Genomic DNA, 14,633 nt, shown 5'->3' with positions numbered 1-14,633 from the left:
TACAGTAATCTGTAAAAATCTTGACTTTTTCAAGATTTTTTCAACTTTTAATTTTGTGATAATTGTAGACTCACATGCAATAGTGAGAAATACAGAAATTCCATGTACCAGTCACCTAATTTCCTCAATGGGAGCATATTACCAAAGCTACAATACAATATCTGAACCAGGATATTGACATTGACACAATCAAGATGCAGAACAATTTCCTCACCACAGGGATCCCTACTGTTGCCCTTTTCTAGCCACATCCACTAACTTCCCTGTTTCCCCACTTCTTGGTCCCTAGTAACCACTTATCTGTCTCCATTTCTATAATTTTGCCATTTGAAGGATGTTATATAAAGGAAATTATTAATATAGTATTTAACCTTTTGGTATTGACATTTTTTACTCAGCCTAATTCTCTTAAGTTTCACCCAAGTTGCTATGTGTATATTTTTCTTTTTATTGTTGAGTAATATTCCACCGTATGAATGTACCACAGTTTAACAATGTACCTTTTGAGGAATATCTGAGTTGCTTCCAGTTTTTAGCTATTATGAATAAAGCTGTTAAAAACATTCATGTACAGGTTTTTATGTGAACATAGATTTCATTTCTCTGGGAAAAATACCCAGGAGTACCATTGCTGGGTAGGGTAGCTGCACATTCACTTTAAGAAACTGCCAAATTGTTTTCCAGAGTGGCTCTACCATTTTACACTCCTACCAGCAAGGAATGGATGATCTAGTTTCTCCACATTTGGTATTGTCACTGTTTTTTAAATTCTAGCCTTAGGTAAATAATGATATCTCATTGTGACTTTAATTTGTATTCTGCTTTAGATATTGATGTTGAACATCTTTTCATGGGCTTATCTGACATCTGTATATCCTATGTGATGACAAGTCTCTTCATGTGTATCTCTCACTGCTTTCAAGGTATTTTCTTTGTTTTTAGTTTTCAGAAGTTTGACTATAATGTGTCTTGGTATCGATTTTGAGGAGTTTCTCTTGTTTGGGGTTTGCTCAACTTGTTGAACCTGTAGGCTTATGTCTTACGCCAATTTGAGAAGTTTTTCAGCCATTATTTCTTCAGGTATTCTTTCAGCCCCACCCCCTTTCTCTCCTTCAGGACATTGATGACACAAATGTTAGATCCTTTGTTATAGTCCCACAGGTCCACAAGGCTCTGTTCATTTATCTCTCATTCTCTCATTTCTCTCATTCAGATTGGGTAATTTCTATTGCTCTATTTTCAAGTTCACAGATACTTTCCTCTGTCCTCTCTATTCTGGTTTTGAATCTACCCATTGAGTTCATTTCAGCTTTTGCATTTTTCAGTTTTAAAATTTCCATGTGGCTCTTTATCTCTTACATTTCCTTGGTGAAATTTTTCTATTTCTTTTCCCTCATTTTCTATTTTTTCATTGTTTCAAACATATTTATTATTATTATTGAAGCCATTTTATGATGGCTTCTTGGCTTCTTTAAATTCTAACATCTCTGTCATTTCAGTATTGACATCTATTGATTCTCTTTTTTCGTTCAGTTTGAGATCTTCCTTGTTCTTGGTATAAGTAATTTGAAATTCAGACATTTTGGGCATTATGATTTGAGACTCTGGATCTTATTCAAACCTTCTGTTTTAACTGGCTTTCTCTAACACTGCTCCAACAGGAAGGGTACTGTTTCATTACTTCCAGGTAGGGATAGGAGTCCAGGTTTCCCATTCAGCCTCCAGTGACACTGGAGGCTGGGAGGCTCCTGGTTACTACTGAGCAAGGGTAAGAGTTCTAGCTCCCAGCTAAGCTTCCACAGAAACCTCCCTGGCTGCAAGGGAAAGAGGTACCTCATCACTATCTCCCACATGGCCTTCACTGATACCACAGTGGAGGGGGTAACCTCCTTACCAATCGATGGTAGTAAAGTCCTGACTCTCCACTAGGCCTCCTCTAACACCATCCCTGCAGGGGGTTTGTGTACCTCATTACAGCCTGGCGAGGGTGGAATCTAGTCTCCCCAATTGGCTTTGCTGGTGAAAGTAGAGCCACATTTTTTTTTCCTGTGGCATTTGGCTGGAGTAGAGTGGTTAGTGCATAAGAGTATTCCTTTTACTAGGCTGCCCCTTTTCTTGTCCTCTGGCTAGACAGAGTAGGATTTTCTTATCCATCTCTGTTGGCATTTCTATGTGGCTGGCTTCTTCAACAATGTCTAGGATATATGTGGCAAAATCAAAACCCAGGGAATTCACCACCATGTCTGTCATTTTTTGGTCCTGAGATCCCTAGCCAGTGTGCCTCTTCTCTCTACCTTTCAGAGTGTTCTTATATTTACTTTATAGATAATGTCCAGAGTTTTTAGTTATATTTAGTGTGAAGAATAAGTACATCTGCTCCATCTTTACAGTAGCAGAAGTCCAAGTCTTGACATTTTTAAGAAATAATTCTTTCTCACAAAACCCCTGGTAGATAGGATAGCACTTTTCTATCTATTACAGTGGTTACAAACTAGAAGCCTATGGTAGCAGGGTTTTGTTTTTTAAAAAATCTAATTGCTTTTAGGGGGGCATCCTGTATTCTCCAGTTCTCCACAGCACTGCCCCATGTCTGCCTAGCTTGTTCACTATCCCATGTAGGCATCTGAGATCTGAGTTTGCAGCCTCCAATTTAATAAATAAGTCCTGAGGCTAGGCTATCAACAATGGATTATGGGCATAGATTATGAAAGATCATGCTCAAGTTTCCCTTTTCATAGACTAGTACCCAGCCCAATTTAAGAAATATCAACCAAGACCCAACTCAAGCATAATAAAGCATTTCCCATACACTGTCTTCACCTTCCCTCCAAAGACCTTCTAGAAATTTTTGTTGAGGATCCATAATTTAATTCCTGTACTATCCTGTCCAATTATTAAACTTAGTACAGGACCTTCTCCATTTTCTCCCTTTTTCTTCAGAATGTTTAGAGAAGAGATCTAGCTACTCTGTGTGCATGGGTAAGGGGAGGAAAAAGTGGAGGGGAGGCACAGAGAGGTGATGCTGAAAATGATGGAGCCAGTGGAAGGAAGATGATCGTATTAAAACTAAAGTGTCCTAATTTCCATAAGGCTGGCCAGAATCAAATCATTCTGGACATAATTGAAGAATATTGTAGAAAGAAAGGCATTTAGAGGTTTATAATCTAATCTAAGCCCTTTTATCCTTACAGATAAGGGTAAGCCTCCTTATACAAGGTCACAAAGCTAACCAATACTGTTTGTACTACTCCATCATGTTCCCTCTTTCTGGCCTAGTTCTATTTTCCAAACAATGGGAGCTGTGATCAACTGTGTCACTTCTACTAATAGTTCCTAAAAATGTTTAATTACAATCTGTAACTATATTATTTCATCTAATTTATGGAAGATTACATTCAGATCTTGTTCTTAAATTTTTTGACAAATTCAAGACAGAGATTTTTTGCTATTTGTTAGCTTAGTAAAAATAAAAGTAATTGAGTTGGTAGTGTGGGTGGGGGAGGGCAAGTAAAACAAAATATTTTATTACATTTCATCTAGCAGTCTTAATCATCAGGTTAACTTTCAGGAGGACTTGGTATTAAAGCATACATTTATTAATTTAGTTGACCCATAATGTAACATAATAGCTATCTACTCTTTCAGCTGGGACAATGTTTGCCAAACTGCTGTCATTTCACATACCACCTCTACAAATTTGGCTTGCCATATCACATACCACCCATACTAATATAATTATATTCATCTTTATATTGATTTAAAATTCACTCCTTTTTTATACTTTGCCTGCTCTAAGCAATAACATCCATTAAATCAAAAGCTTGATGTGTTAGTTTTTCTAATACACAATAAAATAATTATATAACTATTAAACTATGCCCATGGACATACCATCTAAACTCATCTCCTGTGATACCAGTGATATTCTTACTACGTCTTAGATGATCGGACCCTGCACTGACTGACAATTTATGGTATGAGTAAATAATAAAATAACTGTTCAACATCTAACATGAGTTGCTAATTATTCTGATTTGTAGGAATGTACCAGAAACGCATGGTCCTAGCACCAATTTCAACAGATATAAACCTAAGAAACCTAGGTTTTCAGATTTTATTGTACATAAGAAATATATGAGGTTGGTTGCCTCCCCCAGAGACTCTGAGTCACTAAGTCTGGGATGGGGCCCAGACTTAATTTTTACAGGCATTCCAGGGAGTGCTGTTGCAAGAAGACCACATTTTGAAAAATAGTGGATGGGGGTAGGAGGAGTGGGAAAAAATTTAAAAAACACTCTAACTTTTCGATAGGATGACTTGGGTTTAAATCCCAACTCTAGCTGTGTGATCCTAAGCAAATCACTTAACCTCTCTAGGCCCCAGTTTCCTCATCTGTTAAATGATCATTATAATAATAGCTACCTCATTGCAGGATTTTTGTTTTCTTTTTAATAGACAGGGTCTTGCTATGTTGCCCAGGCTAGAATACAGTGGCTTTTTATAAGCATGATCATAGTACACTACAGCATCAAACTCCTGGACTCAAGCAATCCTCCTGCCTCAGTCTCCTGAGTAGCTGGGGACTAAAGGCTTATGCCACTGTACCCAGCTTCACTGAGTTATTTTAAGGCTTAAATGGATGACATGTCAAAAAGTATTATAAAACCTTAGAGCCCTATATGTGCTAGAACAGGGGTCCTCAAACTTTTTAAACAGGGGGCCAGTTCACTGTTCCTCAGACCGTTGGAGGGCCGGACTATAGTTTAAAAAAAACTATGAACAAATTCCTATGCACACTGCACATATCTTATTTTGAAGTAAAAAACAAATGGGCAAAAACACCCGCATGTGGCCCACGGGCTGTAGTTTGAGGACACCTGTGCTAGAGGGTTGATGACAATGATGATGATGATCATATAGAACCATTCTCAGCAGCCTACAACTCAGAAGACAATCAGCATATCAAATAAGATGCAAGTGCACTCTTCATATAAACATCTGCTCCCATTTAATTACTGATATTGAGTTTAATCTATAATAAATTAGCTCCCAAATTAAGTGTATATTTCAAATAAGATATTTACACAATAGATAATTTCAAATATTACTGACTGTTGACTGAAACTTAAATCTTCAAGGAACTTTATCTGGATCTCCAGGGTTAACTCCAAGCCAGAAGAGTCCCAAAGACCCATCTTGGTTACCCTGATTTTAAGAATTACTTTATAAGTAGCATGTACAATTAATTATCCTTGTGGTTTAGAAATATTTTATGCTTTTTAAAATTTAATTTAATTTTATTTTATTTTTTGAGACAGAGTGTCGCTTTGTTGCCCAGGCTACAGTGAGTGCCGTGACGTCAGCCTAGCTCACAGCAACCTCAAACTCCTGGGTTCAAGCGATCCTCCTGCCTTAGCCTCCTGAGTAGCTGGGACTACAGGCATGTGCCACCATGCCCAGCTAATTTTTTCTATATATATTAGTTGGCCAATTAATTTCTTTCTATTTATAGTAGAGACGGGGTCTCGCTCTTGCTCAGGATGGTTTTGAACTCCTGACCTTGAGTGATCCGCCCGCCTTGGCCTCCCAGGGTGCTAGGATTACAGGCGTGAGCCACTACACCCGGCCTATTTTATGCTTCTATTATTTAAAAAAAAACCTCTCTCCTTGAAGAAAGTGTAACAACTCCTGAATTATAAATTTAACACCAACTTTACAGATTTACTTACAGGGAAAATATAAAAAGATGGTTATAAAACACGCTCTCTTACAATAATTCATCAAAGGCTTTAGCTATGATCTTATATAGGGACTTTGAAATTTAATTTCTAAAATAAAGAAAAGCCTTATTTTTTCTTAATACCATCTGTTAAACCATTCCAACATGAACTAAATCTGCTACACAAAATTTGAAAATAGACTAAAATTGAAAAATCTTAGCTGCTTCATGTTAAAGTACAGATTCAGGCTGACCTAGTAATGTAATGTTAGGAAGCTATGCAAACAGTCAGTATTCAATCTTTTACAGAAACCACACAACACTAACAACTATTCATCATAATGAAAACATTACAGTTAACTCATAATTGTCCATAAAGAAAATTACTCCGAGGTCTGAGAGCTATTCTCTGCTAATACGGGTCCTTGAGACTCTCAACTCAGTGGGCAGTTTCTCAGCTAAGCTGGGGACAATAGGACAACTGGGACCAGTGGGATTTGCAGCTGCTCAGTGGCCAGCCACTCGGGCATCAGTGATGTAGCAAATAGTTCTCCCACCTGGAGACAAGATGTTTGCCTAGCCAGGTTTTAAGGACCAGGAGCCCCAAGCTGCTCCTTTGTGGACAAACATGAACACCAGATAGTAATGAAAATTCTTAAGAAATATACTGTCACTCTTCTAGCTGGGCAGATTATCTAACTTCTACTAAACCACAGCTATGCCTTCCTTTGGTAGGCATAATCAATAGCATCTGCCCACTTGAGTGAAGCAAGAGATAGCACCATATCCAAATCTCAATTACTTGGCTTCTTGAGTCAGTTTCTGCAGTTGTTATGGGCTAAAGAGGAACTGAAGCTAAAGTCCCTAAACAAGGAGCAGCTATTAAGAATTAATTAGGATCTTTATTACAGTCTTTGGACTAGTTGTGAGAGTTGACTGCTGGCAAGGACCATGATTGTGAGACACCATTAACTGATGGTAGTCTAGGATACCAAATGTATTTCAAACATATTTGTGAAAAATCAATCAACTTTTACTAGCAGGCAAAAATAACTATAATTAACTGAAACCTCAATTCAAGCAAACACTATTACTGAAATGCAAATGTAGTTTCATTTAATGTACTTGTTAATAGTTCATTGACATTAAAACAATGTCTTTAGCCTTAACAAAAATGGAACAATTGATTTTTCTGGTTTGTTAATTGATTCAATAAGTATTTACTGACTACATATTATGCTCCAGGATGACGCTGGGAAGCCAGTGATGAGTAAAAGAGCCCCAGTCTCTGCCAAAAAGGAGCTTATCACTCTTAACTTTAGAATAAGCAACGGATTCAACTTTTAAAATAAACAAGAAGAGATTTCTCACTTCAATAAGGACTAAAAAATGAGGCTGCCTATATAACACTCTTTAGAGATTTTGTAATTTTTTTGTTACATTCTAGTATTACATGTTAATGCTGATACTCGAGATAATGCCTAAATACAAAAAAAATTGTGAAGTTAGGGAAATACTATACATTAAGATATTTTATGAAATTCAGAATGTTAACAAAGATATAGTAAAATAGAACTTGATGTTTAAAAGAATCATCATAATCTAAAGATAGATTTTCCTCTCAATTACAAGACTATGACCACATATCTTGCATACTGGTAAAATTTCTCTTCTCAATTTCATATCTAACAACAGAGAACCTTTTGTCCTTACTCCTAAGCAAATGGTAGTTGAGCACCAGAGGCTCTTGGCTACTTAATACACTTAAAAATGAATTAAGCATGCAATGTTGCTTACCTTGTAATCTCTGGATACATTTTCTGATGTCACAGAACCTGAAATCTGACTAGAAATTGTAGCAGCTATAAGCTGTTTACACCATTCAACATGTGATCCTGTAGGACTAAAAGAAACAGAGTGATTAAAAAACTTTAAAATATAGGCTTTTGGTGAGAAAAATGAGCACTGAATAGGAATATATGCACATTTTTTTTAGATTAATGAACTTTTATTAGACTATTTGGTTACCTTTACATTTAATATAAGAATCAAAATAGTGACTGACAAGTAGGAAGTAAGATTAGGTTCCAGGTTAATTTTAAATGAATCAACCATTTTTTTCCCCAAACAAGTATAAGATTCTACTTGTTAGACAGTTCAGCATGTTATTCTCTATCATTTATTGGAATTTTACTCTATTACAATTATGTGGAAGAAATATTCTTAATATAATATATAGAGAAAATTAATTCTAAAGCGAAATATTTATCTTACAGCATACAATTTTCAAACATTCAATCAACTTTGTACTGGTAGTTTTAAATCCAGAATATAGTGGACTTTTGAGTGAACGAAAGTGACTCTTAGTGGAGTAAAGTTGATCATGTGATTTTATAAAGAACAGACTAGGCTGGGTGCAGTGGCTCACACCTGTAATCCTAGTACTCTGGGAGGCCGAGGCAGGCGGATGGCTCAAGGTCAAGAGTTCGAAACCAGCCTGAGCAAGAGCGAGACCCCATCTCCACCAAAAATAGAAAGAAATTACTTGGCCAACTAAAAATACATAGAAAAAATTAGCTGGGCATGGTGGCGCATGCCTGTAGTCCCAACTACTCGGGAGGCTGAGGCAGTAGGATCGCTTGAGCTCAGGAGTTTTGAGGTTGCTATGAGCTAGGCTGATGCCACGGCACTCACTCTAGCCTGGGCAACAAAGTGAGACTCTGTCTCAAAAAAAGAAAAGAAAAAATGACATTCTATGTGTAGTATTAACACTACCTTATATTTCAGTAAGTGCTTTCACAATTTACAAAAGGTATTCTAGTTTTTATTATATCAGAGCCTCACAACCATAGTGTGACAAGAAGGCAGAACAGGAACTAGCCAACTTGTTTTTGAGAAGAAAAACTTGAGGCACAGAGGTGATATGCCCTGTTAGAAAGTGGCTGTCCTTCCAGGACATGGCACAACCAAGAGTGGCTTATTCACAGAGCTGAAGCCAGCAGCACAGATGCTAGTCAATCACCTTATATGAAAACACAACAATGCAAAGAAAAGGGTGTCTTCCACTTCCACAGTGTTCTGAAGTGTTCAAAGCATTTCCACACATGTAGCCTTACCCAGCCCCACAATGACCCATTTTACAGATGAGAAAACCGAGGCTCCAGTTTTACTCAAGGTCACATGACTGGCAAGTGGCCAGGCTTTGCTCACTTGACCTAAAGGACAACAAAAGCAAACTAGACAGTGAGAGAATTAACAATTGCCCCTAGGGGCCAGGCTCCTATCTCAATTTGTCAAGACACTGAAGAAATCAAGCTGGCAGGCAAAAGACACTTACAAAAATTTACCTTGCAGGTAGCTCTCACTGTAAATAATGTTTCAGGCCCTTAAAAAGTCACATCACTAATTAAATCCACACTCACATATTTGAAGGACAGAAACACCTGGAATCCCCAGGCAATAATGCAAAATAACCTAAAAAATAAAATAAAGAAAACTGATGTTCTGTACTAGTGATCTAAATTACAGTCTCTAATCAAGACAGCCCAGAGGTTATCTGTGTGGTTGAAAATATAAGTAAAAACACTTGCTGAGTGGGTAGAAATTCCTATCATATGCCAGGAATCTATTTACCAATCTATTCAAACTAAGAGAGAGAAGAAAGGAAATGGGAGAAATCTGAGTTTCCTTTTTAAAAGTTAAGTCACCTTTATTGCCTGCTTATATCATACTTTTCTTGTCATAATGCTTTTTTCTCTGTCAGCACCCACCCAGCTGCATATAGGAAGAAACTTCAGAAACCCAGCAATTGACCATGAGTGACCTGTAATTACCATCTGCCCAGCATCCCTTCCCCCTTCTTCTGATAAGGACAACCCTGGCTCCAACTGTGCTCATGGCCATCTCTCCTCTTATCTGGAACAGTTATGTAAACCAAGACATCTCCTTTTGGCTTAAGCTAGATTAAGTTGTGTTTTTGTTCACCTGAGACTGGAAGCATCCTGGCCAATGCAGTTACACATAGTGTGGAGTAGTGGGCTAGTAGATGGGAGGCCTAGATGCAAGTCCAACTTTTGTCACCAGCTAGCTCCATGACCTTCAGCAAAACACATCCTCTTACAGTACTGCATTCATCATCTTTAAGAGAAGTACAGTATTCAAAAGGGAGATGAGGGCTCCACAGTCCGGGGGCATGGCCAAGCCACACCAGTAGAGCCAGGCTCCACCCTAGGGGTCACTCTTCAAAGAACAGCATGAATCAGAGCTTGTCGAGATCCCAGAGCTGAGAAGAGAGGCCATGTTTCCTCTTCCTCTCTGTCTCTCTTCTTTGTAGTCTGTGCAATTGCCCTCCACACTCCTAGCATCAGCAACCACTTGCAGACTGGAGGCTCCCAGATCTATTTCTTCAAGCCGGACTCTCCCAAGTTTGATGCCGACATTCCTATAAGACATCTCCACTAGTCTGGCCCAGAGACACTACCAACTCAAACTGTCTATACCAGCATTGGCAGCTCAACCCTGCAACTTAACTCAGGGCAAAGCACAGCCAGTTATCCAGCCACCGAAGGCCCAAAAGACAGGATTTGCCTTAGAGTTCACCTACTACTTCTCCCCACATTTGAATGCTCACCAGGTCGGATCTCCCTTACCTGCTAAGTATCTTGAAAATCCACCCTGCCCTACTTCTAGTCCAATTCCCTTTTCCAGACCTCTTCATTCTTCTGAGTACTCCACCTGCCTCATGAATTTAAGCTACATTTATGTGCCAGTGACTCCACAATTTAGGTTTCCAGCCCAGATGCCACACCTGAACTCCAGGCTTATATAAACCTACTGCCTCTTTGACATCTGCTCTGGGAGATAATTGGCATCTCATACTTGATATGTCCAATGTGAAGAGCCTGCTGTTTCCTAACCCTGCTCCACTTGGAGAGACTTCTCCATCTCAGCAACACCTTTTTTCCACAAGCTAAATGCCTGTGAATACTCCCTGCTTCTTCTCTCATACCCAACAACCAATCTTCAGGACACCCCACTGGCTCTACCCTGCAGGTCTTCAAATTATATCTAAAATGTGACCATGTTTCCCCTTCTCCACTCCAACCCTCTGGGCTAAGCTGCCATCCTCTCATTTATCCTACAACAATAGCCTCCTACCTATTAGTCTCTCTGCTTCAACTCCTTCCCCTCTATTGTCCACACAGCACCCATGCAGAGCCTACTGAAATCTACAACAGATTACTCACTCCTCTGTTCCAAAGCCCCCAATGGCTACCCATGGCCTCCAAGGCTCTCCCTCATCTGTCCCTGTGACTTCTCTGACCTCATCCCTTGCTTCTCCCTCCCTGCTAGTGGCACCTTGTCTCCTTGCTGATCCTTGAACACTTCACTCACACTCCCACCCCAGAGCTTTTGCACAGACCTCTGCCTAGAATGCTTCTCCCAAGATACCTGTATGGCTGGATCCCTCACCTCTTGGAGGCATTACTCAAATATCACCTTTCTCTGCCTTTTCCTGATCTTCAAAAGCTCTGAAGTAAACCAGACTATAAGGCATATTTTGGGATGACATACTCTGGTTTCCTTCAGCTTCTTCAGTAATTCAGATGCATGCCCCATCCTCAGTACTTCTGTGTTCTACCTCTACCCTAGCAATTATCACATTCAATTTCAACTTTTGGGTTGTTCATATTCTCCACTAGATGGTAAGCCAGACAGCAAAAGCCATCTTGTATTATTCTCTGAATCACCAAGACCTCATACGTTGTTGAGTGTCTGCAAACGAGTGACATCCTCTCCATTCCAAGTGCTGTTTTAGCTGTGACTGGTTTTCAGCGAAGCTAATCACTTGGGTGATTAATTTATTAAAATATGTTGTAATGACACTGAGGTGGAAACAAAGTGAGGGAGTGTTTCTTGTTGTTCCTGTGCTTTTGGAAACTCCCAAATGTTCAGCACACTGGTATGACTAAGACAGGCAGGAATGAACATCTCTGACTGAGCTATATTACAACAGTGTCTGTTGCCTAAGCACAGTCTAGTGTCTGGTAAGTGGCCAAGACGTGGGAAAACTGGATGTCCCGGCTATAGAGTAAGCCATCCCTTGTCCTCAGAGGATGGGGTGGCCCTTCCCAGTTGGACATGGTCAGTTTATGCTTTTAACTGATTTCTCTTAGTTCTGCAACTGCCTCTAACGCAGTAGGATTGCTTATGAGTTCATGAAAATAAACCGGTTCCTTCAAAGTGTGAAGTATTGAAAGAATACGATTCTGGTTTTTTGACTCGTGAGCAGTTTGGAAGTTTTCCATCCCAGTTTTTCAAATCAGAGTATCTTTGCCTTGATCTGCACCAGGTCCCATGCTCGCGGGGTCCGGTCCCCCAGTCCCCACTCCCAACTTCAATATCAAAGAACCCAAACAGTAGCAATGGGATTTGGGTTTTAAAACAACAAGAGGCGAGGTGATGCTAAAAGAAGAGAGCGGGGGTGAAATTCCACCCCAACCTCCCCCTCCCTCTCCCCCCCCCCCCCCCCCGAGGATTCGTGGCCCCGGCAAGGACAGCCAAGGGGTCGCCAAGGGCAGTAGGAAGAGGTACGGAAGTGGTTTAACAGCTCCGAAGCCCCTCTTGGGGTAGAGGAGGTGGGCTTACAGGGCGGAAGTGAGCCAGGTGCGCGGCCCGAGGCAGGTCGGAGGACAGCTGCCAGCCGAAGGGGGTGCCGGGTTTCTGGAGGGTGGCAGAGGAAACGGTGGAGGGGCCACCTATCCCCACTTCAGCCCGGCCATGCGCGGCGTGCGGGGAGAGGGCGGCCAGGCCTCGCGCGAGGCCCTCGGGAGTAGGGGCGCGGGAGGCCGTGGCGGCCGGGGCCCTGTTTACCTGTCCAGGGCCTCCACGCTGGGCTGCCGGGAGCCGGCGGTGGCGCCCCCCACGGCCCTAGGAGGCCTCCTGCCGCCCGCCGGCCCCGAGTTCGGGCCCCCTCCGCCCTCGCAGCCCGCCGCCGTCGCCGCCGTTGCCGCCGCCGGCCTGTCCATGGCGCGCCGAGCCCTGCCGCCACCGGGAAGCCACAGTCCGGAAGGGAGCGGTGGCCGGGAAGATTCCACCGCGCGACTCCTACAGCCCGGTTTTGCCGCCCGCCTCAGGCGGTCGCCGCCATTAGCTGTCACCTGGCGGCCCCAGTTACCCACAAGGCCCCGCGAGCAGGGGTCGGGGCGGGTGGGGGCCGAGGGCGGGGGCGTGGAGGACGGCGCGCGGGGCGGGATCTGGGTACCCCCAGCCCGCCACGCCCCACCTAGGCGCCCGCCGGAAAAGCCTGAGATTTGGGGGCTAGGCCATCTTGCTTGGGCGACCTGGGCACGTACCAAGGCGCTGGGGTTTGGAATCTCCAAACAAATTATGCATAACGTGCCTTGCTCTATAGTCAAACCAGGTTGACTGTAGAGATATGGGATGTACAAAAACGTTTGTGGAAATTCAAGGATTAGAAATTATTTTCCTAACAAAATACCATAGAATAGAAAAAAAAAAAAAGTAAAAAAAAAAAAAAAAAAAAAGAAATTATTTTCCCTCTCAATTGTCCTTCCCAGGAAAGTTTTAGGTTAGGGACAACCCAGGCTCCCTGGGTGCCCCTGGTCTTAATATCGTGAAGCACTGGCAATCCCATGCATTTTAGCAATCCTTCCACATCCTATTCTTGCCTCCACTCCCCTCTCCCCACCCACACATTCGCAAACCCTCCTCCATGCCATCTGTAGGGCAACCAAGTGTTCTGATGCCGCCCTCAGAACTTCTGGCCTTGGTCGATGTTAAGAGTAATATTTAACTTCTCTTGATTAGAAATCACTGCTAAAGTATTTAGGACATTTGCTTCCTGGGCTGGATTTATTTCCTTGCTTATTTTGTTTGGGTTGCAATAGCCATCAGCTCTCCCTTCTCAGCTCACCCTTGATTATGTTGGAATTGGGAATCATGACAGCCTCTTTGCTTGTGATTGCTCTGGGTAGGAACAGGAGTCCTATGACCCAGGCTGGCTAAAGACATATAAAGGAAATAGTATACTTCCAGTTAAAAGACAGACCTGCACACCTAAGTGGACACATAGGTACTACAGTAATAGGGTATTGGGCAGGTGGGAGGGGGGAGGGGGGCGGGTATATACATACATAATGAGTGAGATGTGCACCATCTGGGGGATGGTCATGCTGGAGACTCAGACTTGTGGGGGGAGGGGGGAATGGGCATTTATTGAAACCTTAAAATCTGTACTCCCATAATATGCCGAAATAAAAAAAAAAAAGACAGACCTGAAGACAGGCAGTTACTTGTGCCCATCCCAGACCCATCCTGCCCTACCAGCTTAATAACTTCAAACCACACCTTGAAGACATGATGCCTGGAGCCCTGGCAGCCATCTTACACCCAAGAGGGGCTGACCCTGGGCTGAAAGATGACAGGGTGAGAAGGGCTGGGAGGAAGGAAAGGAAGAGCTCTAGACACACTGGAAAACCACCTTCTGCAGTCTTCTGGTTTTCCAAAATTATTAAATCAAATGGTTAACCCATTGTTATGGACTGAATGTGTCCCTCCTTGAATTCATATGCTAAAGCCCTAACTCCCAATGCTATGGTATTTGGAGGGGGGTGGGCATTAAGAGGTAATTAGGTAATAAGGGTAGAGCCCTGGTCTGATGGGACTCATGCCCTTGTAAGAAGGGCCACTAGAGAGCTTGATCTCGTGCTCTCACATGCACACACTGAGAAAAGATGGCCAAGAGGGTGGCTATCTGCAAGCCAGGAAGAGAACCTTAATCTTGGACTTTCCAGAAGAGTGAGGAAATAAATTGCTGTTTTTTAAGCCTCAGTCTATGGTATTTGTTATAGCAGCCTGAGCAAACTAATACACCCACTTTTAGTCAGGTATT

At 41.8% G+C, this 14,633-nt stretch overlaps 1 protein-coding gene across 11 annotated transcripts in view; it reads right to left on the bottom strand.

Moving 5' to 3' along the window:
- Positions 1 to 12,920, bottom strand: part of MTMR1 (myotubularin related protein 1) — a 68,033-nt gene extending 55,113 nt beyond the window's left edge. For 8 of the 11 annotated variants that reach the window (XM_020285181.2, XM_012753327.2, XM_020285182.2 and 5 more), the window contains exons 1-2: positions 12,593 to 12,918; positions 7,517 to 7,622 (exon numbers count right to left, since the gene is read on the bottom strand). In XM_020285181.2, the coding sequence (XP_020140770.1) occupies positions 7,517 to 7,622; positions 12,593 to 12,747 (261 nt within the window). In that variant the 5' untranslated portion in view covers positions 12,748 to 12,918. Of the gene's footprint in view, positions 1 to 7,516; positions 7,623 to 12,592 lie in introns of all 11 variants that reach the window. The other 3 variants (XM_075999539.1, XM_075999537.1, XM_075999538.1) reach the window with 2 other exon arrangements.
- Between the last annotated feature and the right edge of the window lie 1,713 nt (positions 12,921 to 14,633).

This window comes from Microcebus murinus, chromosome X (genome assembly GCF_040939455.1).
Source record: "Microcebus murinus isolate Inina chromosome X, M.murinus_Inina_mat1.0, whole genome shotgun sequence".
Lineage (NCBI taxonomy): Eukaryota > Metazoa > Chordata > Mammalia > Primates > Cheirogaleidae > Microcebus > Microcebus murinus.
Note: the sequence above shows the minus strand (reverse complement) of the source record. Positions and strands in the feature narration are given on the sequence as shown.